Genomic DNA, 24,922 nt, shown 5'->3' with positions numbered 1-24,922 from the left:
ATAATAGGTTCGAAGGAAGATAGATATAAACATACCCTGCTAATAAAATATCACATCAACAGCATCAAGATCGACATCCATCTTATCGATAGAAACAACATGATCAACTCCGGCGCGGCACACGGACCATCTGCGCCATCTGGGGATCAATGTCCCGAACTCTGCTGTCTGTTCGTCTTGTTCACAACACACAACTCACCATGTCGGCCCTTGGGAGATGTGGCGCCCGTGAGCTGCGAGCCCTAACATTTCCAAATCCCTCGATCGCAGCAGCATCAGCGGCGCGGTCATTCTCCGTGCTCAATCGCCCACCACCAAATTACCCGGGCCATGTCCCATTGACGACGATCGAACGTGGAGCTCTGGCCATAGGCGCAGCGGTGGGATCATTGATCAACCCTCGACGAGCAGGTCCGTCCTTGTCCCCATTTTCTTTTCTTGTCTGTGTCACGACTAACACCAATGCAATGGCTGCAGACCTCATCGCCGCCCTCGGCGAAGCAACCGCAACACCATACTTCATCTACCGCCTCCGCGACGCCATGCTCTCCGATCCCACTGGCCGCCGGATCCTGCGCGACCGACCACGCATCACATCCGACACCCTGAACATGTCCTACCTCCGAACCCTTCCCCCAAACTCCGTCGGCCGCACCTACGCCCAATGGCTCGACCGCGAGGGCGTCTCGCCAGACACGCGCGATAACGTGCAGTACATCGACGACGCAGAGTGCGCGTATGTCATGCAGCGATATCGCGAGTGCCACGATTTCTACCACGCCGTCACGGGGCTTCCGATTTTCGTGGAAGGGGAGCTAGCCCTCAAGGCGCTGGAGTTCTTGAATACGCTTTTGCCCATGACAGGGTTGAGTCTGTTTGCGTTTGTGAGGATGAAACCGGCTGAGAAGGAGCGGTTCCTCTCGCTGCACCTTCCGTGGGCGGTGCGTAGTGGGCTTGCGAGTAAGGAGTTGATTAATGTTTATTGGGAGGAGGTGCTGGAGATGGATGTCGACGAGTTACGGGCCGAGTTGCATATTGAACAACCGCCCGATCTCCGGGATATTCGAAAGATGGTCAGGATGCAGCAGAAGCGGGAGAAGGAGAAACTGCAGCAGAGCTAGGTGAAAGCAAGGTGCTTGCTACATGTACTTTTATACCATAGAGAAATACCCTTTCCCCATAGATAAAAAGGGTTCCATCACGAACGCCTGGAATAGACTTGAAGAATATAATTCACAAATCCAGCAGATCATCGTCATCATCATCCCAGCCGCCCTTGCGCCGAGTAATCACAATCTTCTGCTCCTCCTCCTCCTTGCGCTGGTTCTCAGCAACGGCATTCAACAGCTCCTTCAGCTGTTCTTCTGTGACCTTCTGCCGGATCTGGCCCGTCTGCGCCAGCATGATCAAGCGGTTCTCGATATCGGCCGCGCGCTGTTCCTTGACGAGGCGAATGCGGCCGAGTCGGTCTTGTGCGGCGGGGTCGAGAATTTGGGCTATTATTGCGGCGCGGCGGTCGGCTGGCGGAGAAAGCGAGAGAGGGTGTTAGGATATACTTGAGTATGTGGTGCAATGCATGCAAGGCCGACTGGGCTTCCCAGCCCAAGCGGGGAGAGATGGAGGGCGGGAGGGGTGTGAAGAGATACGTACATTCAGCTTGTCTGGTAAATCAATCGCGGTTAGTTCTTGGGATTCAGATCGTGGACTAGTAAGTAAGGCAGGACTCACTTCCTCTGTTCTTCCTGGCCGCCCTCTTGGCCGGAGGGTCCCGCGCCCTGGGCGCCGCCTTGTTGCTGGAGCTGCGCCAGACGCGCTCGTCTGATCTGTGTCCATTGTGAATGAGTGATTTGAGTGATCGTGGCAGTACTGACCTCCTCCAGCTCTGCGTCGGCCATGTCGATTGTTATCTGGGTTGTTGTGTTGAGAAAAAGAAGAAAAGAACGAGAAGAGACCAACCCCACTTGGTCCGCCCGAGCTACGCGGGGATGAATAAGGACGAATAACGGATGGATATATACTGTAACTAGATGGGTGTGTCTAAGGGAGATACATAGCAAGACTGTCAAGGTTCTATTGCTATTTTCTAGATATGACATGAGAATTAATCCCATCCTGGTTCCATCGCCTATTTCTCACAATCATCATCACCGCTCGCAGTATTTCCACCGAGGAGTAGATAACCACCAACTTAAGCTTCCTCCTGGCGCTTTGTCCTCCTGAAGTCGATAGTTTCATCAGGATGAACTTTCACCAGGACAAGTCTTGATTAATCGAGCAAATGTTCGTGTGGTACCTTTTCGACTCGACCAAGATCAATAAGGGCGTTGATCAGAACGATACGCTACGAAATTTGTCTTCCATGGTAATATCCTATAAAGGCAGTTGCATTAATTTTACTAACCGAGAGGACTCTTGGAGGCATACAAGATTATCACGGGGTTAGGAATATATATTGAGGCGCAGAGGGGTAGGGACATGGTACGTAGTACTATACTTGACACAAGACGGCATTCAGGAGGGACGCTATTTTGGATCCTGCGAATCAACACCAAGAATCATACCTCGGTAGATAATAAAGTACTGTCTGCTAAACCCGTTCTGCACCCATTCAGTCCGTTGCGGAAATCCGGAGCACCAAATAGCCGATCACGTAGTCGTTCACCGCGTACTAGTCCGAACGGACCATCTCAGCACTAGTACGAAATCGCCCGCGCTTAAGCAACTCGATCACCCGATTCGGACATGACTAAGCCGCTTCGCCTCCCCCCGAATTCCTCTGCACTCGATTCTCTCGATCGTCCCTTTCCTGCTCCCGTGAGTGCCTTGGAGGAAGTTGCATTGACTGATCTCTGTTCTGTCTGTCGCCTTCACCACCAACTTGGTCCCTGTCGTTCCTTTCCTCTTCCTCTCTCGCTCCCTCCGTTCTCACCATCCAACGACGAGCCACTCAAGAGCCCGATCACCTGCGGGGACGTTGCATTCGAATCCTTGTGACTGAGAGTGAATGGATTCTGCGACCCTCGGCTGACCAGAGCTCCTCTGGCTGTGATATTGCTGGTCGTGATACCCTCACCACACCCCGTCTCTGGACATCAACGCTCCCTCAAACGCCTTTTACGTCACCCACCATGGCCGAGTATGTCGTCTCAGAAAAGGAGAATTCCTAGCCCCCCCCCTCCGGATTGGCGCTGACACTCAGGGACTTAGTTTAATCGCCTTCCAAACTCATCATCATAGTTTCTTTTCACCATCCACAATGATTCCGCGACACGCTCACAAGCGTTCGATCTCGTCCGGCCACCGGTCACTCTCCCCCGACCGCACCGTCCCCAAAGCCAAGTCGACCACCAACCTGGCCGAAATCGCCAACCAAGAGGCATCCTTCGAAGGAATCAACTTCAACACCTTGCGAGATCCTCGATTGGCTATCGGTCAGGAGGTGTCGGAGTCGACATCGTCTCAATCTCATCACCCTGACTTGAGCAACGAAGTCGCGGCACTGAGCGTCAAGCTTATCCAAGCGATCAACAACCAAACTCAGCTGGATGACAGCCTCGCGGCTGCCCATCAAGAACTCGAACAGGCCCAGGGCAAAGTCCAAGCTCTGGAGTTTCAGAATGAGAAGTATAAGCGAGATATCAACGAGCAGGTCTACATCCGAAAATCTGACGCCGACCGTGAAATCCTGCAATTGAGAACCGCGTTCGCCGAGGAGCGAGCGCAGCGCACCATTGCTGAAAAAGCAAAGAAGAATATTGAAACAGAATTGGAGACATTGACTGCAGCCCTCTTCGAAGAAGCTAACAAGGTCAGTTCGGCCCTATCACCCAAAACAGAACATCAACTAATATCGCTGTAGATGGTCGCTGCGGCTAAGATCGAACGTGAGGCAGTCGAGAAGAAGAACGAACAATTGCGGTCGCAGATCAAAGACACGGAGCTGCTTCTAGCATCCCACCAAGATCAACTGGCCGAGCTTAAATCCGTCATGCAAGGGATGAATCTCTCACGAGATGACGTCGATGCCCCAACTGCTCCTCCATCCCCGGCTGGTCCCGCCCAGCTGCAGGGATCGGCCAAGGGAGACTCCGAGATCGAACACGTCCCTGTGGCATCATGTATCGTGGAGGAATTGACACCCGGACCGTGCGCCAGTTTCCCTCAGATGATCCGAATGGTGTGCCGCACGGATCTGCAAGCCTTCGAGGATTTCCGTGAGTTGTTGACCATCTCCCGTTCTTCCAAACCGCCCAGCCGGGCAGCCAGCGGACATTATGCTGGCCTGAATGTCATGAGTCTTGCCAACTTTACTGGCTCCGGGTCAGTGACATCTTCGCCTACCACCAAGGGTGCCCTCCACTCTCCCAATGGAAGCATGTCCTCGCAGACCGGGCCTAGCGTCCCTCTCAAGGAAACACGCTTCTACAAGCGCGTGCTCATGGAGGATATCGAGCCCACCCTGCGACTGGATGCTGCCCCTGGCATTTCTTGGCTGACTCGGCGTGCCGTCCTGAGCGGAATCTGCGAAGGCAGCCTGCTCGTGGAGCCAATGCCTTTGGCTTCCAAGAAATACGAGTTCCCCTGTTCCGTCTGTGGCGAGCGCAGACCCGGCCCGCACAACGAACGAACTCATCGCTTCCGCACCTCGGATAGCGAGACCGCCCAGCGGTACTCTCTGTGTCGTTTCTGTCTAGAACGCGTCCGTTCCGCTTGCGAGTTCACTGGTTATTTGCGTCTCATCCTTGACGGACATATCCGTGCGGGCGACAGCGAAGAGGAAAAGGAAGTTTGGGAAGAGACCATTCGACTGAGAGAGCGCATGTTCTGGTCTCGTGTTGGGGCTGGCATCGTACCGCTGTTCACCCAGCCGGAGGCTGATACCACAGAATCAAATTCCGCAGTTACTCGAGACAACCAGGAGGGCCACGGAATTGGCCCACACCTCAAGGTCCTGCGTGCGTCTGGGTCTCTGCCTGTTGTTCCTGTCTTGGGCGAGACCGATGTCCCATCACCTCGAAACCTTGATCTTGAGAGAAAGGAACCCTCGCTCGGTACGAAAGAGAGAAGACCCTCTGTCGACTCAGAAGACAGTATCTACGAGGAAGCCAACGCCGATGTGGCGATCGAAACTGCGAAATCTGCAGCTGAGGCTGTCAAGCCTGCTGAGGCTACAGTCGGCACTGCGGAACCTCTCGTCCCTCAGTCTCCATCTGGCCCGGATCACGATACAACCAACATCCTGACTCGGAGCGATTCTTAAATCCCCATTATTGTGCCTGATCACTACGCGAGACGATAACATGGGCTAGTCCCTTATGATTCCTGACGTTTTCCTCTCCGAACCCCCCTACTTCGTCTCGACCTTCACTTGAATCCTCGGCATCACCGGAGTTAATGACTTACCCACCGAACTTGCTTTGGACAATGCAACCTGTCCCCTTTTAATTACCTTTTTTTTGGTTGCTTCAGCGTGCTCTCACGCATCTTGATTTCTTTCTTCTCTTCTGATATCCCCAACTTTCGATGAACATTGCCTTTTCATTACCCATTACGCCTGTACTACTACTATTATTATTGACGTCCCCTTTCTCCCGTTTCTTACCTGTCATTCTGATCATGTATACATAATAACCGAGTTGCCCTGTTAATAATTCTTGGGTTTGTTTTCCACCGGAGTTTTGGAAGGCTGTGTTTATTCGTTTCCGTTTGTCTGTCCATGAGATAGACGCATGATATTTAAATGGCTTTGGACGTAACCATCAATTTGTCTCTAAAGTAGCATGTATACAGTATCAGTTTAGAAGGATTGGAAGAATGTCCGGCCACGAAAGAAAGAAGTACGTATGATGAGTTTAGTAGGCGTCAGAACTAATATACACAGTATAGCAAGAACGGCGACCGACATGAAAGAAGACTCCTCCCAACGCCCGAGATGTGTATGAATTCATGAAGCAAAGCCCGACTGATCAACTCGACCCATCCGGCTTGTACCGCTGATGCAGGTGCCTGATCTGCTCCTCGATATTCATATTTTGTGGATTGGGCGACCCCGCCGGACCAACCGTCGGAGCCGGAGGAGCACCGCCCTCTGCCGCAGGGGCACCACCGGTAGCCATGCGCTTGCGACGAGCCTCTTCCTCAGGGTCTCCTCCGCCACCGGCAGCCAGCGAGGAGTCGAAGACGTCGCTGCGCTGGCTGGCCAGGCGCTTGAGGTTGTTGACCACGTCGGCGGTGGACAGGTTGGTGGTTGCGCTGCGGGACTCGGCCTTGGCGCGCTGCTCTTTCCAGCGCGGATCCAGCAGCTCGATACGCATGTGCTGCTCCATCTCTGCGATGGGGATTGACTGGTGGCAGTTGGGACAGATTGCTGTTGCCCCCGCGCCTTGTTGCCGGCGTGCTTGTGCGCGCGGCACGTAGTCGGACCGGATACGCATCGGTTGGCCTTGCCCTGGTGCTGCTTGGGCCGCAGCTTGCGCGGCAGCTGCTGCGTCGCGGGCTTCAGCGCGCTCACGGATCCGTTGCTCCTCTTCTTGGTACTGCGTGCTGTAGTCCATGCCGCCGGGAGGCGGGTAGGGAGCTTGTGGTTGGGCTGGGTATGGCGAGATGGACGGTTGTGGGGCTGGCATTGGCTCAGAGGTGTTGTAGTAGGTGGGTGCGTCGAGATCGGTGGGCATTGCCTCCTCAATGCGCAGCGGGTTGAGAGACATGGCTGCTTTTTGTTCGAGGGAGGCCGACTGCAGGTCCGAGAGCGAGGTGGGCGGCGGCAGGTCGGTCTGGTCATCGCTCTCCGTGAAGAGAACCGTCTCGACCACGACGAAGTCATGCCAGTCGATCTGGGCGTATTCAATGCGCTCCTGTTCTTGCTCCTCTTCCTTCTTCAGCTTCTGCTGCTCCTGGAATTTCACCCATTCGGCGCGCTGCTTGGCCCCGTCGAGGACGTGGTATTTGTTCCGAACATTGTGCTCCAACTCGGCAATCCGTTTCTTCTCGCTCGTTGCGTCGTCGATGCCCTCTGGCCGTAACAGAATGGTGTACTGGTCGACCAATCGCGTGAAGAACCCGTAGAGACTGTGCTGAGGCCGCAGGAATTCGAACTGGAAGTTTCGGGCCTCCCGTTGCGACAGCGCCGTCATGAAAGACTTTCCGCGCTTGGCGACAAAAAGAGCCGTGAGCTTCACCACCTCCAAGTCCTGCGCATTGATTATGGGGATGCGCGCCGAGAAATGGAACGCGGGCGGCTCGGGGGGTCCCTTGGGCTTTTCGGGCTCCGGGACCGGAACCGCTTCGCCTGGCCGTCCTGCTGCCACGGCACTCCCTCGGCCCTCCTTGATTTCCGTCAGGCGCCACTGGTAGAACGGCGCGTAGGCATCGGTCGAGGTCAGGAAGGAGAACTTGGGGTTATTCTTTTCCTTGTCGCGTACACGTTCTAGGCACCCATCAGCTGCTGCGCATACATTATGGAATATCGGGACGTACCTTCAAAGACAAACCCATTTCGAGCGACATAGCCTGCGGTCTTCTCGACGATGGCTGGATGGCACTGTTAGCGGGATTCACGCGAGGGGACAAACAGGGGAGGTACCTTTGATGTCCTTCGGAGGCAGCACCATGCCCTCCGGAGGCTTGTTCATGTCCTCCGGCAGCGGGGTGTTTCCGTTGGACTCCATGGCTGCTGGACGGGGAAGATGCAGAAGCACCAGGTCTTTCTTTTTGACGCCGCGAGAATGATGACTACGCGCACCGCCACAGCAGGAACTAACTACATAGCCACCTGTGGCGGTGCGCCCCTTGCTGTGTCCATCTGGCGTATTACAGTGAAGTAATTGTTTTTTCGCGGTATAATAGATGATCTATGATTTAGATGATTATTCTCAACCAATTCTGTTTCCTATAGTCCATGTGTCGTAGGACTCAGCTGCCCACCGGCTAAGGGGCTGCGCAAAGGGGCCGTTTTGGGCTCGTGTTGTTGCCCGCCGATCTGGCCTCAAGCGGGCCTTTGCACGCTTTCGTCCACCTTGCACTTCTTTCTGCCTCTTCGCCTTCGCACCTTTCTCTTCTCTTTCGTTTGTCGCCCTGTCATGGGGCTTTTTTCTTTGATTCCTCACCCTCATTAGTTTGCCTTCTTCTCTCCTCTCTCCCTCTGCCCCTGAAGGAACGGCGGCTGAGAGCTCCGAGCTGAAATAGAGGCCTGGGACAACTTGTGCTCCCTCCGCCACTTTCACATTCCATTCCTGCGATCGAATCGCTCCTCATCGCTCTTCAGCACCAGATTTTTATCTTCTTGATCTGATTTTTTTCTCCTATCCTCCTATCCTTCCCCGGATCTCCGACCCGTGTCGATCCCCGTTCCGTCCATCGTCCCCATTCTGCATCGAACAATTGAAGGACAATGGGTCAAAAAGCAAAAGACACTCTGGCGGTGCGCCCTCAGAGTCGGTCGGGGCGTTCGAAGAGTCGCTCTCCCCGGCCCAAGGACCGCAAGAAGCAGGAGGCAGTCAAGGTCGAGAGCTATGCCTCGGACGGTGTGAAAGAACATGACATCTTTAACCTCCCCGGCTCCGATTATAAGCTGCTTGCACTAGTGACGCTCATTGCTGCGGCTGTTCGTCTGTTCCGAATCTACCAGCCCACGAGTGTGGTCTTCGATGAAGTCCAGTAAGATGTTCTTGACCTGAATTTATGTGACCCGTGGCTAACGACCCTGGTACCTGCACAGTTTCGGCGGCTTTGCGTCCAAATACATCAAAGGAAAGTTCTTTATGGATGTTCACCCCCCACTCGCCAAGCTTCTGATTACACTGGCCGGCTGGCTGGCGGGATTCGACGGAGAGTTTGACTTCAAGGACATTGGCAAGGACTACCTGGAGCCCGGTGTGCCCTATGTCGCCATGCGCATGCTTCCGGCCATCCTCGGTGTTCTCACTGTCGGCTTAATGTTCCTCACCCTGAAGGTCACCGGCTGCCGTACGTCGACTGCGGTGATGGGCGCTGGCGTTGTTATCTTCGGTAAGCCACTCTTCAGATCCCGGAGTTCATCTTACTAACTGCCAGGTAGATAATGCATTGACCGCTCAATCCCGCTTGATCCTTCTGGACTCTCCGCTGGTTTTCTTCACCGCACTTACGGCATTGACATTCAGCTGTTTCACCAACCAACAAGAACTGGGACCGTCTCATGCCTTCCGTGGACCATGGTGGTTTTGGCTGGTCGCCAGTGGTCTCTCTCTTGGAGCTACCCTCAGCGTTAAATGGGTTGGACTGTTTACCATGGCCTGGGTTGGATCTCTCACGATCCTCCAGCTGTGGGTGCTGGTGGGCGATTCGAAGAATGTTACACCGGTAAGTTTTCACAGGTTCCTGATCAAATCACTCACAAGGCTAATATTGGATCATTAGCGGCTGTGGTTCAAGCACTTCTTCGCCCGTGTCTTCTGCCTTATTGTCATTCCCATGGCCTTCTACATGGCCATGTTTGCCATCCATTTCGCTTGCTTGAGCAATCCTGGAGAGGGTGACGGCTTCATGTCGTCGGAATTCCAGGCAACTCTAAACGAAAAGGGAATGAATGATGTCCCGGCGGATGTCTCCTTTGGAGCGAGGATCAGCATGCGTCATCACAACACGCAGGGTGGTTATCTGCACTCTCACCCCCATATGTACCCAACGGGAAGTCAGCAGCAGCAAGTCACCCTCTATCCCCACAAGGACGACAACAACGTCTTTATCATGGAGAACCAGACGCAGCCTCTGGGAGAATATGGCGAGATCGAGGGTCCTTACGCATGGGACAACTTGACCACGGAATACATTACGGATGGTTCGGTTATCAAACTCTACCATGAGATCACGCACAGGCGCATCCACTCGCACGATGAGCGCCCTCCTGTGACCGAGGCTGATTGGCAGTTTGAGGTCTCCGCCTATGGATATGAGGGTTTCCCGGGTGATGCGAATGACCTGTTCCGAGTCGAAATTATCAAGTCCCTGTCCGAGGGCGAGGAAGCTAAGAAGCGACTCCGGACTATTCAGACCAAGTTCAAGCTGGTGCACGTCATGACCGGCTGCGTTCTGTTCTCTCACAAGGTCAAGCTTCCGGATTGGGGATGGGAGCAACAGGAGGTCACCTGCGCTCGCAGTGGTTCTCTGCCCAACAGTGTCTGGTACATTGAGTCCAACAGCCACCCCATGATGCCTGCGGATGCAGAGCGAGTGAACTACCGCAATCCAGGCTTCCTCGGCAAGTTCTGGGAGCTGCAGAAGGTGATGTGGACCACGAACGCGGGTTTGGTCGAGTCTCACGCCTGGGACTCCCGCCCCCCGTCCTGGCCGATCCTCTCTCGTGGCATCAACTTCTGGGGCCGAGATCACCGCCAGATCTACCTCCTGGGCAACCCGCTTATCTGGTGGTCGTCCACTGCTGCCTTGGGTATCTATGCTGTCTTCAAAGCCTTCTCTATACTTCGATGGCAGCGAAGCTGTGGGGACTACAACCATGTCTCCTTCAAGCGCTTCGACTATGAGGTGGGAACTAGCGTTCTGGGTTGGATGTTCCACTACCTCCCCTTCTACCTGATGGCTCGCCAGCTCTTCCTGCACCACTACCTTCCGGCTCTCTACTTCGCCATCATGGTACTCTGCCAAGAGTTTGACTTTGTGCTCAATCGATTCAAGCGCCTCGGTCTCTCTTCGAAACCTGCGATCGGCAAGACGTTGATGACAGTATTCTTGGGTCTGTGCATTGCCGCCTTCGCGCTCTACTCCCCCTCTTGTCTACGGTAACCCCTGGACGCAGGATGCTTGCAACCGAGTGAAGCTCCTGGGCTCTTGGGACTTTGACTGCAATACCTTCCACACCGACGTAAGTGTTACCCCGCCGGCGTGGCAGCCCCCCGGCGAGGCTACTGAAACAACTCGACGACCCATGGCTGATACACACCAAATAGCTGAGCCAGTATGTGACTCCATACGGTGTCGTGAACGAGGCTGTTCCGACGACTCCGGTTGCCCAGGTCCCTCCTCACGGGCAGCCAGTCCATGAAGCTGTCCAGGAGCCGAGCGCAGCTGCCGTCACCGACCACCCCGCGCCGCTGATCCCAGGCGACAAGGCCCGCGTCGAGTACCGCGACCAGAACGGCAACCTCCTCCCCGAGGAAGTGGTCAATTCGCTTCGTGCAGAGGGCAAGGTCAAGTTCGAGACCCGCTACGAAGCCAACACCAGATTGGAGCACGGCCACGAGGTTGATGTGGTCGATGGCAAGATCGTCCACCCGCCGCATCCAGACGTTGAGGGCCAGAACCCTGAAACTGGCGGGAAGCCAGATGCTCCCGAGAGCCCTGCCTCGGTGCAGGGCAATGCGCCGTCGGCGGAGCGGCAAGGTTCTCAGGAGGCTAAGCCCGCCAGTGAGGGGAATGAGGCCACTCAGCAGTGAATTTGATTAGGGAGATGATAGATTTTGGGGGGAGCGAGCGTTTCGAGTCCAAACTATGTATAATGAGACTTCAAAGGTAGTTTATTATTGTATTCTTTATCGCTGTCCAGGTGTTGTTAGTTAATAGCATAGCACATGTTAGAAGACTGCTCCGCCGCCTAATGTTGTCGATAGAGACGTGGGCTACGTATTTAGGCATGTATAGAAGAAGACAAGCGACAAAGGAAACCGATTCCCGATTGAATCTCATCTAAACACACAAGGACTATGCACAAAATCTCTAGGCAATCCCCATCACCGGGCCAGGTTTGCACCACTTCATCACCATCCCTCTTCACTAGTGTAGTATACAGCAAACAGCTAGCTGCCGAAGCGCTTCCGCTCAATATTTTTCCTTTCCCCAAAGACTACTCCAATGTGATCCAGTTAGTAGTCCCACTCCTCCTTGCCGTACTTGTTAAAGCGCTCGTGCAGGTCCTCGGGCAGAGCCACATTGGGCACGACGACCGTGTTCATAGCGCTGGGAGCAGCACGGAGGGGCTGGCTCTTGTCGCCGTGCGGGTGGTACTGGTACTTGTAGACCTTGCCATCCTGGGTGGCGTGTTCCCAGGGCATGGCGCTCTCGCCGATGCGGACGTTGCTCTCTGAGTTCACGGAGGTGGGCTTGCTGCCGAAGTACCTATACAAGATGGAATGTCAATGGGCTGTTCACTACATAAATGAATGATATCTGTGTAGCGCTCTGGATGTAATCGTGTGCCAACTCTCGGTTTATTGAAGGGTGCGTCACAATGGCGCAGGGAGGCGCCGGAATTGGGCATGGGGGCGAGGGGGGTTTGATTCTCACCAGCCGGCAATCAGGAAAGCACCAGACATGACGCCCAGGAGAACCTGTAGGAGGCTGTGTTAGTGTCGCGGTACAATGGCTTTAGCTTGAGGTGCGTACGTAGAGCTCCGGGTCACGCTTGGGGGCCTTGTCGAGGCTGGCCTCCTCGAACTTGGAGGAAGCGAAGCGACGCGGAGGGGCGCGGAAGAGGGGCTGACGGGTCAGAGCCCGACGAGCAGCCAGGGAAGCAATAGAGGACATGGTGTAGTAACTGTGCGAGCAGTCGTGGATGGACAATTCGTGGGCGCAGGGAACGTTTGACGTTAGTGGGAGAGAGTGACGAGGTGAATTGCTCGGTCGGTCACCTGACTCTTAGTCACCGGGTCCTCCCGCGTTTTTCGGATCTTTGGAATAGTGTATGCCCTCCGCCTGTCTGGACTTTATTGCTTTACCAAGTTGCTCGGGCCTGACGCTGAAGGCTCTCACTTGGGGCTGCTTGTCTGCGATGCCATTGGCTCCCAGTGGTTCTTAGGCCGTTTGATTTCAGTTGACGCACCAGGTATGTGGCCGCCGTTCTGGATCAGGGGGCTGCAATATTGACCAGGCACTAATGAATCTCCCAGCGTGTGTTCGGTCTCTCTTTCGATATTTCTCACGTCTTGCCTTGTCGCTCCTTTTTAGCAGCCCCCCGTCATTCTTTGGTTCTTGGGTCAATTCGATTTTCGCCGGCTTTCTTTGCCCACCTCACCCTTTGAAAACAAATATGATAGCGCGCATTGCTCTCTAGCCACCCAAAAAACAGTTGACCCCCTTGAACCATGGCGAACTCGGATCGTCCAGACACCCGCGATACCAACCACTCGCCGACGACACCGACTTACCCCAATGTGTTGGGGATCCCTCGCCCCCCCTCTGTGGGAGGGATCTCGTCCCGAATGACGGATGTTGCCTCAGACGATGGCGAACGCACCCCGAATTCTCCAACGTTTGCGTCACCCCCGCCTTCGCTCCATACGCGTCCCTCATTCTCTAGGCGCGGCCCGCCACCGACAAGACACCCCTCTACTGCTGCGAGCCAGGTGACAAGTCGACCTGGCAGTTCCAGCAGCCGATTCAGCAGATCCCATGTCTCGTCCATGACGGCCCAGGCATTCTTCCGTCCTATGAGCTCGCAACGACTCCAAGCACACCGCGGAACCCGGCCGGTGACCAAAGGAACGGTGGCGTCGACGGATGACTGGACGCCAGACCAGGGAAATCCAAATCGGAGAAGTTTGGTTTCCAACAGCACCCTTCCACAGGGTTCTCTTCCTCCCGGTGACATGGAAGTTCCACCATCTCGAGGCACCGAGTTCACAGACCCGATTATCCCTGATCGAAACACTTCCAACGCGAGTCCTACGGCCGAAACAACCATCCGAAGCCTGGGTGAGAGTGTCCGGCTCCTTCGCGATCGTGAACAACAGGGGAATAATAGACCGCGGCCTGCTCATCTGAATCTGAGTGCGAACTTCAATGGTCGCAGCATGCAAGACGCTCCCATAACGCCCAAGTCGCCACTAGCTTTTCTGAATAAGACACCAGCCCGTGAGAGTCACGATGCCCGGGGCCACGAGCGATTGTCCTCGGCTGGCTCGTCGCCAGGACCTAGCCCTCTCGATATGAAAAGGGAACGTTTGCCCAAAACCAACTTGGGTAAAAATTATGAGTATTTCACTGGCAATACTCTCTTCTTTGGTGGTGGACGCTTGCAGAACTCGAGAGATAAGCCCATCAATATCGCCACTGGATTCCTGATAGTTATACCAGCTGCTTTGTTCTTCGCCTTCTCAGCCCCTTGGTTGTGGCATAACATCTCCCCTGCTATTCCCATTTGTTTTGCATATGTATTCTACCTATGCTTTTCGTCTTTTGTGCACGCATCTGTCGTCGACCCGGGCATCATGCCCCGAAATTTGCACGCCCAGCCTCCCCAAGATGCCTCCGATGACCCCTTAGCCCTTGGGCCCCCCACCAATGACTGGGTTATGGTTAAGCTCGCTACGTCCGAGGTGGCTGCGATGGATGTGCCTGTCAAATACTGCAAGACCTGCAATATCTGGCGTCCTCCTCGCTGCTACCATTGCCGAGTTTGCGACAACTGTGTCGAGACCCTTGATCACCACTGCGTCTGGCTCAACAATTGTGTCGGCCGTCGGAACTACCGGTACTTCTTCGCATTTGTCAGCTCAGCAACCATCCTGGCACTGTTTTTGATCGGTGCCAGCCTCGCCCATATTTTGGTCTATATGTCGCGTGAGAACATCTCTTTTGGCGCCGCGATCTCCAAATGGAGAGTCCCTTTCGCCATGGTCATCTACGGCGCGCTCGCTTTCCCATACCCTACATCCCTGTGGCTGTATCATTTGTACCTGGTCGGACGCGGCGAGACTACTCGAGAGTACCTCAACTCCCACAAGTTCAACAAAGCGGATCGCCACCGGCCGTTCACCCAGGGGAATATCATCAGGAATTGGATGGCTGTTTTTGGGCGTCCCCGACCTCCCACCTACATGCAGTTCAAGCGGCTCTATGAGGAAGGCGACCAGCGCTTTGGCATGCAGAAGCGCAAGCATCGCGTCCCCGACGTCGAGGCTCAAGCAGGTATTGAAATGCAAGCCGTTGGGCCTGCTCGTCCGACTTGACCAACACGACTGGTTTTCCTTTCTATGACCCGTAAAGATGACTGCCATGACTTTCTGGTTTCATATTCCAGTCACGCCGGAATCTTCCTTATCTATTGTCTTTTTCTAATTCTTTGATTCTCATACCCTTCCTTCCCTTGTCACTTTCTACTTTTTGGACACATCTCTCACATACCGTTACTTCCGGTTTCATTTTTCCTCTTGTCTGTTTATTATGATTGCTTGGACACCGGGCAGCATTGGAGTCGGGATAGGCTCACCGACTCGTCCATACCTTTTTTTTTCTTTGGCTCTATTTCATCCTATATCTTCCTCATCTAGCTTCTGTGGAATATTCCGGGCATAGCTCTATTTGCGTATCCTAGTTCTAGCTGTATGATACTTGATATCCCAATGTATCACAGACAATAATCCCTCTCATACATAATGAATTCTTCTCCGTGATGTGCGGGGCGCCAATTATGTATGGCGTTGCGGCATTCCGTGAAATAATGGAAAGTAATTGTATGTAATAACGCTTTGGACCTTTTTCCCTTTTCCCATTCCCCCTTGTTTCTTACTTCTTCTACACACTTCACATATTCCCTTCAGCAGCACTTTTCATCTGGTGTCCCCCAGTGCACGCGTGGATTCCTCCGTCGCCCGAAATCGATAAGAAGCGCGCGGCTGACCATAATCTGACACTTGCACCCCTGATATCTCCTTGAACACAATCCCAACACGCGCTGGTCGGTGTCAAACATCCAGACACAAGACAATTCCGCGTGTACAATGCTTGTTTGAATTCTGTGCCACCCAGCAAGATGCCCGTTCGAACCTCCAGCCGATCCGGCGCGTCCGCCGCGATCCTCCCTGACGCCCACCCAAACGACCCCATCGACGACACAATGAACCTCGATGTCCCCGAACAGCTCCTGACGCCCGAGCACAGCCGCTCCGAGACATCCAGCAACAATGAGAACGCGTTACCCGACGAGAAACCCGCTCGGCGGACCTCAACGCGGATGAAACGCGTTTCGCTGCGAGCGGCTGAGGCTCTCATCAACACGCCCGCCCCAAGCGATCAGTCTATCCCCACGCCGAGTGAGGCTTACGTCGAGAGCCTCGCGAAAGCTAAGCGGTCGAAATCCTCTCTGCGGCATAGTATTGCCGTGATGGAGTCGTCCCTGTGGAAGGTGGCCCCGGATGAGGATGATACCCTACCGGATGACACCGCAATGGCCCCCGCGACCCCGATTTCGAGTTCCTCTCAGGAAACCCAACCAGATGAAGGGGCCTCGTCGCTCCAGCAGCGGACATTGCGGAAACGCGTGGAGAAGGCTCTGGCCAAGGAAGACGGACCGACCAGGACTAAGGCTCCTTCGAAACGCGATTCCGTGCGACGATCGTCTCGCCTCAGTGTGCTGGCATCCGATCTGGTTGGCAGAGCCAGCAGCGTTCTGGGGAAACGTTCGAGAGAAATGGGGGAATTAGGAAAGGACCTTGGCCGACGTGCCAGTCTTCGGCCGCGAAATGCCGCGCCGCCGAAGGAGGAGCCTGCACCTGAGCCATCCGTGAAGAAACGACGCGTCTCCGAGAGTGATCTGTCGAAGCTGCAATCCAAGGACGCGTCGCCGTCTGAAGAGCCTACCGCACCCACCGTGCTCCGTTACAAACCCAAGCGGTGGTTGTCTTATGGGCTGTACACCGGCCAGGAACCGAGCGATTCGCCGCCGAAACAACGGCGGAGCAAGAATTCCAAGAAAACCGGCACTGGTCCTATGCAGCGAAAGGTTCTCCCCATGCCCATGTTTGCTGGCTCTCGGCTGCTGAAGACCGGGAGGGATTTCCAGCTTCCCTTTGATGTCTTCTCTCCACTTCCTCCCGGCCAACCCAAGCCGGATGAATGGCGGAAGACCAACAAGAGTGAGCTTCCACCCGATATCTTACATATAATCCCGGAACTGACCAATTAAATAGATGTCTTTGTGGGAGATGCTGCGAGCTTTTGGAAGGTGAACAAGAATCTGGAACTGTCGAAGTGTATGTGCGACGAAGATACCGGATGTGATGAAAACTGTCAAAATCGCTACATGTTTTATGAGTGCGACAATGGGAACTGCCGGCTGGGCCCTGAGTGCGGTAATCGAAGCTTCGCGGAGCTCAAGAAGCGAACCAAGGCCGGTGGCAAGTACAATGTCGGGGTGGAGGTTATCAAGACCTCAGATCGAGGATATGGTGTCCGCAGCAACCGCTCCTTCGAGCCCAATCAGATTATTGTGGAGTACACGGGAGAAATCATCACGCAGTTTGAATGCGAGCGGAGGATGAGAAATGTTTACAAAAACAATGAGGTCAGTAGGCCCCTCACTGAGCGTGGGCTGGTTGCTGATGCAAGCTTGCAGTGCTATTATCTCATGTATTTCGATCAAAACATGATCATCGACGCTACACGCGGTTCTATCGCACGCTTTGTCAATCACTCCTGCGAGCCTAATTGCCGCATGGAGAAATGGACCGTTGCTGGCAAGCCACGCATGGCACTCTTTGCAGGGGATCATGGGATCATGACAGGAGAGGAGTTGAGCTACGACTACAACTTTGAGTGAGTTTTGCTATTGCCATCCCCCAAAACGCATACTAATAGTAGATTAGCCCGTACTCCAACAAGAATGTCCAACAGTGTCGCTGCGGAGCGTCAAATTGTCGAGGTATTCTGGGCCCGCGACCCAAAGACAAGGACCGTGTCAAGGAACTCGCGGACAAGCCTCCAAAAAAGGGAAATGCAAAGAAGGTCGCCGGTACCAAACGAAAGCTTGCAGATGCGGTTGATAGCGCGTCGTCGCGTGGAGGCAAGAGGCGCAAGCTTCTGACTGGTGTTAAGAAAGCCATCAACAAGACCAGACGCGGAAAAGCAGCCAAAAAGACTACTGCTACTTCCAAGACCACTGCCCGTGGTCGAGCTGCAGCCAAAAACGTGAAATTGCCCACTGTCAAAGCCGCTGCCCGGGTTAAGGCGACAGTTCGTGGGCCCCGCAAGAACACAGCGGCGGCAGCTAAAGCAACACCGGCTTCCCCGACCAAACTCAAGCGACCTTCTCCCGAGACCAAGAAGAAGATCATTGCTGCTGCTTCCCGGGGCTCCAAGGGTGGGAGACCCAAGAAGACTGGGGTGACCTCTCCTCGCAAGCCTGCTGCAAAGTCTCCAGCCAAGAGTCCGGTCAACAACAAAGTGACTAAAACCACTGCTGCGAAGGCTTCGAGCCCCGTTAAGGGGAAGGGCTGGCGCCAAGGTGTGAAGACTGCTGCTCGGAGCGTTGTACGGTCTGTCAAGGGAGCGAGGAAGTAGGGGGTTTTCCTGCTCGAAAGCGCTTGTTCAACGTGTACATCCTCTGATGTGAAATCACAGCCAATCAAACCTCATTACTTTTCCTTTGGGAGCTTGACCACGTCTCTCTTCGGCCATCAATCTCACTTTCCGCCTTTTTCCTCTCGCCATTACAACAGGCACATTATTCAACCCTCTTTGTGTCCCGCATCTACATGTTTCAACTGAAGCTGGGCCTTTCTAATCTTCTTCTTGAACTTCCTTCTTCCTTTCATTTTCCATTTTAGCTCGCTGGCTCTTCGATTCCAGGCACTATACCTATGCTCCCTTACATCCCTTTCGTGTTCTATTTCCTAATCAGCTCTCTCTTTCACGACCCCCTTTTATATCTTCTTAGCTCTTGCGATGGCGTTTTGACTAGTGTTGTTATTTGTTCGCCTTGTTTCCTTTATTAGGCTCTTCTTTCTTCTCGTCTGTTCATGTGTGACAGCTACGAGAGTGAGATTGCTCTGGGTGGGTGTTGGAAGAATGGATGTGAGATTCATGCCTGTGTTTTTGGTTCAACTGCTTTGACGATGGCTCTGTGTCGCTGTGGAAGATAGCTCCTGAAATTTAACCTTTTCGTAGCACGTGCTATACAGTCAAATGTAATCTAAACTGGGATTTAGGACCGAGTAAGTTGAGTTAGCATGATCTTTGAGCCTTTCTTCCTTGACGAGTTCACCCCGCTCTGCCAGTGGCTAATGGCGGTTACTGACCCATCCGTCTTCCCTGGCGATGGCATGGACTACAATATCAACTGGGACCAGGCGATTTTCTCTATGCATCGGAGAGATCCCACTAGAAGAAACATCTCAATATTCAAATGGATCACACCAGATACACCATAGACATCCATCTCCAGTAATGAGTGCAAAAACCCGAGTAAATGATATGTAACAAAAAAAAAGGTCGAAAACCAAAGATGCGCATTCATTGTACACCATAAAATTGACAAAATAGAAAGTCAAACTCAAGATTTCGTGAGAAATGCTTCCGGAGTACACCCCCGCCGAGATATATCAATCTATGCCGAGTCTATCGGCGCGGGCTGCGACTCGGATGCAGGCTTCTGTTCCTCTTCAGTCTCCACAGCCTCCTTGACATCTGCTTCAGAAGCAGTTGTTGTTGCTTCTTCGCCTTTGTCGTTTCCAGTGGACGTCTCACCTTCGATGGCGGGTGCCGGCTCATCAACGACAGCGGAATCTGCAGGCATAGGCTCACCTAAGCTGGGCTGAGGCTCACTCTCTGTCGCTGCAACTGGCGCTAACGATGGTGACCGCGGCTGGACCGGAGCGAGAATTTCTGCCGGTTCTGGTCGCTGCTCAGCTTCTGTTGGCACATCATTCATATCCACATCCTCTTTGACGACTGGCGTTTCATCGACTGCAGCGTGTTTGTCCAGACTGCTCTCAAGCGTGTCCAGGAGAGCTGCTCCTTTGCTCTCAGAGGCATCTTCAGAAGGTTGTTCTTGTGGTGCATCAGGTTGGGGCACAGGCGGGGTAGAGATCCCTTCAGATTCATGGCCCCCTGAGGTTTGCTCTGGCGATTTATCAACCGTCTCAGTTGGCATGGGCTCATCGACAGCTGGTGTCTCTGTCAAAGACTCCGCAGGAGTTTCTTCGACGGGTCTCTCGGGGCTGGCTGATCGTGCGTTCTCAGCTTCCTTTGGCGTGAGATCAGGCGCTCCTTCAATGACAGCTTCAGTGGTCCCATCGGCCTCCGGGGCAATGGATTGTGGTGCTGCTTCATCGCCATCTCCAGGAACTACCTTCTCAGCTGGCTCTTCTGCGGTTGTAGTCGGCTCTGGAGAGGGGGTAGGCTTGTTGGGAAAAATGGGCTCAGTCTCGCTAGCCACAGGAACAGCAGAATCCAAGGCCTTCGCTTCTTCTGTAGGAACTGTGGGAGCTTCGATACTGGGTTGCGATATCTCTTCAATGGCTTGCGAGACGGCAGTCTCTTCTGGTTGCTGTTCAGCTGGTCCCGGCGCAGGAGGCTGTGCTGTCGGCGTTGCATCCATCATATCGATGTCTGAAGTTGCTGGAGGCTGCTCGGTCCCAGCCTCAGTAGCAGATTGATCCGCAGACTCCGGACCAGGCGGTGGCTGAGGGGTCTCGGGAGTCTTTGCATCAACCATGGACTCATCGCCCTCATCGCTCTCCTCGCCTTCTTCACCCTCTTCGTCGCCATCTGTCCCTTCTTTGCCACCATCCGCGGCACCAGACTCAGCACCGTGGACCAAGGCGGCGTCGGCTCCTTCACCCGGCGCAAACATAACCTTCTTCTTTCTTCCCTTTCCGATACCCTTGCCCTTGCGTTTGGGGGGAGGCGGCCGTCGTTTATGTGTCGACAGAGCCGCTGAACTGGCATCTGCGACAACAACGCCTTCGGAGTTGACCACTCCGACGCCATCGACAACAGTCCCAGGCGCAGGTGCTTCCGAACTGACAGGAGCGTCGCTTTGTTCGGCTACCACCTTAGCATCTCCGGTAATCTCGCCTTCAATGGTATGGCCTTCAGGCACCCAGGCCTCGTAAATCGAGATCTTGCCGGTTTCCGAGTCCACTTTCTTGAACTTGGTGCGCCGCATCGGGACCGACGCATTAGCGCCCTCCGTAAGCGCAGCACCGCCGTACAGCGAAGGCAGACCCTGTCGTCTCTTAGCCAAGAATTCCGGCTCGGCAGGCTCCATGTGTTTGGGCAGGGTCATCCATTTGCGCGTAGTGAAGCTGCGATCCGCCATGTGTACAGCAGAAGTCGCTCCCTGGTCATCGGCATCATTTTTCTCGTCGTCGGCGGGCCTGCCACTTGAATGGATGTAAATGCATCCGGCACGCGCTGCCCTTAGGAGACCGTGGCTGATAGCCGGTAGGAGTTGGCTGTCTCTTGGCATGGGTAGTTCTGGTAGACCGGTCGTTCCGCCCGGTCCTTTGACGCCAATCTCCGATTCGGCGGGCTTAGGAGCTTGAGAGAAGGTGTGTGGCTGTCGCGACCAGCGACGGACAGGTAAGCCTTCGAAGACATCGTGGTCGATTTGGCCGTTTCGGGTGCGGTTGGGGTTGTCGAGATGTCGCCCAGAACGCGAGGACCTGAACTATAAGAAGGGTTAGTCGCAAAATCTCATCAATTGCAGCTACTCCGAGCATCGAGTTCCAATAAGACATCCTGGGCTCATTGGTACCCCGATAAGTTCGGCTGTAGCCATGGGCGCATCGAGCAACGTACGGTGGATGGCATGGTGACCAGCTGGTCCGGCAGGTTCTGACCCGTAATTCAATCCTCAAAAACGAGCGCGCAAGACACAGAAGCGGTCTTGGCTATGTCTCGACACAGCAGACACGGGTGTTGTTGGATGGTTGGGGAGAGGATGGTGTCGGACAAGTGAAAGAGAGAGTCGCGTTCGGGGGAAGTGGATATGTCACGTGCCATACGATCCACTTGCCCTATTTACGAGTAACTATGGTCCCGGCATTATTGCATATCAGAAGTTCCCAACAATTGTCTATGATCAGATGCTATCAATTCCTATTAAGCTGGCTCATCATGCCTTTCTGCCTTGGCAAGGAGTCCAGAAGGGTTAGACCTGCATTAATACCCATAAATCGCCCGAAGAAATTCAAACATGTCATGACCCAAAGACAAGTTGGGTCTGGGTATCCGTCTACCGTCGCAGCGAGATACAGCGGGAACAGTAAAGTGAACCCGGCAGCAGGTTTGATCATTTCAGGAAATGGAAGAGAGTCTTTTCTTCTTCCAGCAATCCCAAGCTGAAAAGGAACCGATGAGCAAATCTCGATCGCAAGATGTTTCAGCAAAGATTCAATCTCAGGAAGTTGGCTCTTGTAACTGCTGTGATTGGATGAGTCGCGAGACTTTCGCTCCAAACGATGCAGCTGCATGAATATAAGCCTGTTGACAATAATGCGGGCGCATCGATATTTGTTCCAAACATCGCAAGCCTCGGTTGATGTGTAGACGTGGAACCTTCGGTCAAAGTGGGCGATATGTAGGCTCTCAAACATGTTATTTGGATGAGATTCAGTCCATTTTACCGTCTTGTAAGGAAAGCTGGCGACAAACATGTTGGCAATTTCCATGAGCTCGGAGTCGATTGCTCTAGCAATCGATAGTATGTAGGTAGCTTCTTGCGGGTACCCTTCCCTAATAGCCGCCTGTAGGTTGCATAATTTGGCGGTTATTGTTATGAGACGACTCTTATATATACTGAGAAGATCTGTTCCAATTGTTACAGCAATGAGACCAGGCGGATCTGTCATTGTTTCTGGGAATCTTTCTTCTCTTTGAAGACAATCGACAAGCTGGAGAACGTTAGCTCGTGTGTTAGCAGAGATTGAGTGTATTCCCCTTACCACTTCATTTCTCACGGCATTAAACAGATGTAAACCATCTTCGCGTCGAAACTGATCTTCTCCCCGAGTTGCAAGTACGGCGGCAGCTCCTTGTGCATGTATTGACCAAGCTTTAAGGGGTCTGGGTCTATCGAAGGTGACAATCTGCCCCGAATGAGCTTCGTGCTCTCAGAAACCGGAACTGCAACTTACTTCGTAGAATGAGATGCAGATAATAGCAGCGAGTGTTGTATCTTGTCTTGCTTGTATCGGATCACCAAGAGCTGCATTGATCTGATTCAGAGCCAGACTATATTTAATTCTCGCAGAATTGAGAAGGCCCGGTGAGCTGTATAGGTTCCCCATGTTTGCCAATCCTACTGACTCAATACTTGCCATCAAGGCCTTCTTGCCCAAAGACGTCCCTGACAAGCTTCCATTGATAGAATGTTCTCTCGCCAAGTTGGAGATAGTCAACCGAGAATAGGTGTTGAAGAAGAAGCATCTGGCCTGAAAGATTCGGTCGGTAGCAAACGCGAGGATTGGTAGTGGGTATTTGTAAGTCCATTGATCACTGCACATGCTATCATTGACCTGACGGCCAGATTTGCCTCGCGTCGGTCTCCTGTGCCGATTCTCGACAGAGTGCTCAGTGCACGGTTCCGTAGAGCTCTCACAGGACCCTAGACCGGCACCTTTCACTTTCCGGATTACAGTGGCAGTTTCATTTTGAAACAATAATGAGAGTTGATCACGGTATCCGGGGCAAGTCCGAGTGGCCGCCCGGCATTGTGAGCAGGTCGGTCGACCTTGATCGCACTTGATTTTTCTGACACGGCAGACGTCGCATCCTGCACTGGGCTTGCCACGGTAGACCATGAACAAAGCAAACCTGAAAGGGATGAAATAGATGATACTAATAAAGAGTGAGGCAGGGAACGAAAAATTCGATATGCATGTCTGTATACATAGTTGCCTAAGCTGCGCTAAACCGCTTCGGGAATCCACCGCGAAACTAGTAAAACGGAGGCTGGTGATTGGCCCATGCTTCTCCATCTGCCTGAGATGTATAGTGGCTGAGGCCAAAGGGTCCTGTAGATGAAAGAATATAAACGCCCTTCAAGATCCTAACTTTCTTTTAAACATAGATACTGAACAAACAGACTACAACACAAACGGAAACATCAACCTACCGGGCACTTACGCCATTTCTTTTTTGTTAGAGCAACTATGGTGGGACTGGACTATCGGCACGGCATCTCCGTCTTGGAGGTTATTGTGTATATTCCTAGCTTGATTATTGCTTTGTGGGTAGCATACAGGCATGGGTTCAAAAGAAGCGCGGGTTGGATCACACTGGTCATTTTCTCGCTGGTCCGCGTGATAGGCTCTTGTTGCTTTCTGGCTACCCTTGGCTATCCGACTTCAAAAGACCTCTACGTGGCATGGGCAGTATGCAGCTCAATCGGCTTGTCCCCACTGACGATCTCCTGCGTCGGTCTGCTCTCTCGAGTGTAAGAAAATTTACCCCAGATTGCTACAAAACCACAAAACTGAAAAGATTACACAGCAATGAATCAATAAAACAACAGTCTGGCAAAGAAGTCAGTCCGCGCCTATTCAGATTACTCGGTCTTGCCACTTTAGTCGCGGTGATTTTGTCTATCATCGGCCAGGTTAAAAATACCAATCTGGGACAAGAGAGCTCAATTAGTACTCTGACCAAAGTCGGCGTGGTTATATTCTTGGTCACATGGGCCGGCTTGGCTTTCTTGCTTTTCTGGATCGCATCGCGGTTCAATTATATCGAGGATGGCGAGCGCAGACTGGTTTTCGCTGTGGGCTTGTCAGTCCCATTGCTGCTCGTTCGCGTGCTCTACTCGGTTCTTGCAGCCTTCTCTCATAACCCCGAGTTCAACATGTTCTCTGGAAGTCCCACCATCATGTTGGTCATGGCTGTCTTGGAGGAGATTGCGATCTGTGCCATCTGTCTGGGAACGGGTGTTACTTTGTCTGTGCGAAAATACACAGATTACCACGAAGAGCTTGCACCCATCAGATAAGATATTTCTTGACATGAGAACCATGGTCAAGTAATACTAGCAACATGAGTCGAAAAGACTTCTCACAGTAACATTCGAGAACATTCAGTAGTCAATTCCACCAAATGGTGGTATTTACCGGCTTCCGAAAATGGGAGTGATACGGCTACAAGTACATTCTATTCAATTGAAGATCAACTGTTGCATGTGGTAAGAGTAGAGTGGCAGTGTATTCTGATGCGCCCG

At 53.3% G+C, this 24,922-nt stretch overlaps 11 protein-coding genes across 11 annotated transcripts; 6 read left to right on the top strand and 5 right to left on the bottom strand.

The window, feature by feature from the left end:
- Positions 1–200: 200 nt before the first annotated feature.
- coq4 (ubiquinone biosynthesis protein COQ4) lies at positions 201–1,121 on the top strand (the record flags this gene model as incomplete). The annotated part of the gene is made up of 1 exon (XM_056972816.1): positions 201–1,121. The coding sequence occupies one exon, from the start codon at positions 201–203 to the stop codon at positions 1,119–1,121; it is 921 nt and encodes a 306-aa protein (XP_056837933.1).
- Positions 1,122–1,233: 112 nt separating this feature from the next.
- On the bottom strand, positions 1,234–1,895 carry N7510_000886 (DNA-binding protein; the record flags this gene model as incomplete). The annotated part of the gene is made up of 3 exons (XM_056972815.1): positions 1,234–1,520; positions 1,651–1,661; positions 1,729–1,895. 3 exons carry the CDS (start codon positions 1,893–1,895, stop codon positions 1,234–1,236), a joined length of 465 nt encoding a protein of 154 aa, XP_056837932.1.
- A 1,361-nt stretch (positions 1,896–3,256) lies between these two features.
- Positions 3,257–5,260, top strand: N7510_000885 (guanine nucleotide exchange factor SEC2; the record flags this gene model as incomplete). The annotated part of the gene is made up of 2 exons (XM_056972814.1): positions 3,257–3,808; positions 3,860–5,260. 2 exons carry the CDS (start codon positions 3,257–3,259, stop codon positions 5,258–5,260), a joined length of 1,953 nt encoding a protein of 650 aa, XP_056837931.1.
- Positions 5,261–5,966: 706 nt separating this feature from the next.
- Positions 5,967–7,667, bottom strand: N7510_000884 (SURP domain-containing protein; the record flags this gene model as incomplete). Its single annotated transcript, XM_056972813.1, has 3 exons — positions 5,967–7,426; positions 7,477–7,530; positions 7,583–7,667. 3 exons carry the CDS (start codon positions 7,665–7,667, stop codon positions 5,967–5,969), a joined length of 1,599 nt encoding a protein of 532 aa, XP_056837930.1.
- Positions 7,668–8,389: 722 nt separating this feature from the next.
- pmt1 (protein mannosyltransferase 1) lies at positions 8,390–11,429 on the top strand (the record flags this gene model as incomplete). The annotated part of the gene is made up of 6 exons (XM_056972812.1): positions 8,390–8,655; positions 8,717–9,006; positions 9,056–9,339; positions 9,397–10,719; positions 10,793–10,858; positions 10,944–11,429. 6 exons carry the CDS (start codon positions 8,390–8,392, stop codon positions 11,427–11,429), a joined length of 2,715 nt encoding a protein of 904 aa, XP_056837929.1.
- A 426-nt stretch (positions 11,430–11,855) lies between these two features.
- Positions 11,856–12,516, bottom strand: N7510_000882 (uncharacterized protein; the record flags this gene model as incomplete). Its single annotated transcript, XM_056972811.1, has 3 exons — positions 11,856–12,108; positions 12,277–12,320; positions 12,376–12,516. The coding sequence occupies 3 exons, from the start codon at positions 12,514–12,516 to the stop codon at positions 11,856–11,858; spliced, it is 438 nt and encodes a 145-aa protein (XP_056837928.1).
- Positions 12,517–13,073: 557 nt separating this feature from the next.
- On the top strand, positions 13,074–14,939 carry erf2 (palmitoyltransferase ERF2; the record flags this gene model as incomplete). Its single annotated transcript, XM_056972810.1, has 1 exon — positions 13,074–14,939. The coding sequence occupies one exon, from the start codon at positions 13,074–13,076 to the stop codon at positions 14,937–14,939; it is 1,866 nt and encodes a 621-aa protein (XP_056837927.1).
- Positions 14,940–15,742: 803 nt separating this feature from the next.
- Positions 15,743–18,267, top strand: N7510_000880 (putative histone-lysine N-methyltransferase (Ash1); the record flags this gene model as incomplete). The annotated part of the gene is made up of 3 exons (XM_056972809.1): positions 15,743–16,844; positions 16,899–17,523; positions 17,574–18,267. The coding sequence occupies 3 exons, from the start codon at positions 15,743–15,745 to the stop codon at positions 18,265–18,267; spliced, it is 2,421 nt and encodes an 806-aa protein (XP_056837926.1).
- Positions 18,268–19,312: 1,045 nt separating this feature from the next.
- N7510_000879 (uncharacterized protein) lies at positions 19,313–22,753 on the bottom strand (the record flags this gene model as incomplete). Its single annotated transcript, XM_056972808.1, has 4 exons — positions 19,313–21,379; positions 21,467–21,546; positions 21,881–22,604; positions 22,691–22,753. The coding sequence occupies 4 exons, from the start codon at positions 22,751–22,753 to the stop codon at positions 19,313–19,315; spliced, it is 2,934 nt and encodes a 977-aa protein (XP_056837925.1).
- A 70-nt stretch (positions 22,754–22,823) lies between these two features.
- On the bottom strand, positions 22,824–23,513 carry N7510_000878 (Zn(II)2Cys6 transcription factor domain-containing protein; the record flags this gene model as incomplete). The annotated part of the gene is made up of 1 exon (XM_056972807.1): positions 22,824–23,513. One exon carries the CDS (start codon positions 23,511–23,513, stop codon positions 22,824–22,826), a length of 690 nt encoding a protein of 229 aa, XP_056837924.1.
- Positions 23,514–23,864: 351 nt separating this feature from the next.
- On the top strand, positions 23,865–24,697 carry N7510_000877 (uncharacterized protein; the record flags this gene model as incomplete). The annotated part of the gene is made up of 2 exons (XM_056972806.1): positions 23,865–24,148; positions 24,205–24,697. 2 exons carry the CDS (start codon positions 23,865–23,867, stop codon positions 24,695–24,697), a joined length of 777 nt encoding a protein of 258 aa, XP_056837923.1.
- Between the last annotated feature and the right edge of the window lie 225 nt (positions 24,698–24,922).

This window comes from Penicillium lagena, assembly GCF_028827675.1.
Source record: "Penicillium lagena strain IBT 129212 chromosome Unknown utg000001l_segment0_segment0, whole genome shotgun sequence".
Classification (NCBI taxonomy): Eukaryota; Fungi; Ascomycota; class Eurotiomycetes; order Eurotiales; family Aspergillaceae; genus Penicillium; species Penicillium lagena.
The sequence above is the reverse complement of the archived record's forward strand: the minus strand, read 5'-3'. Positions and strand labels throughout refer to the sequence as shown.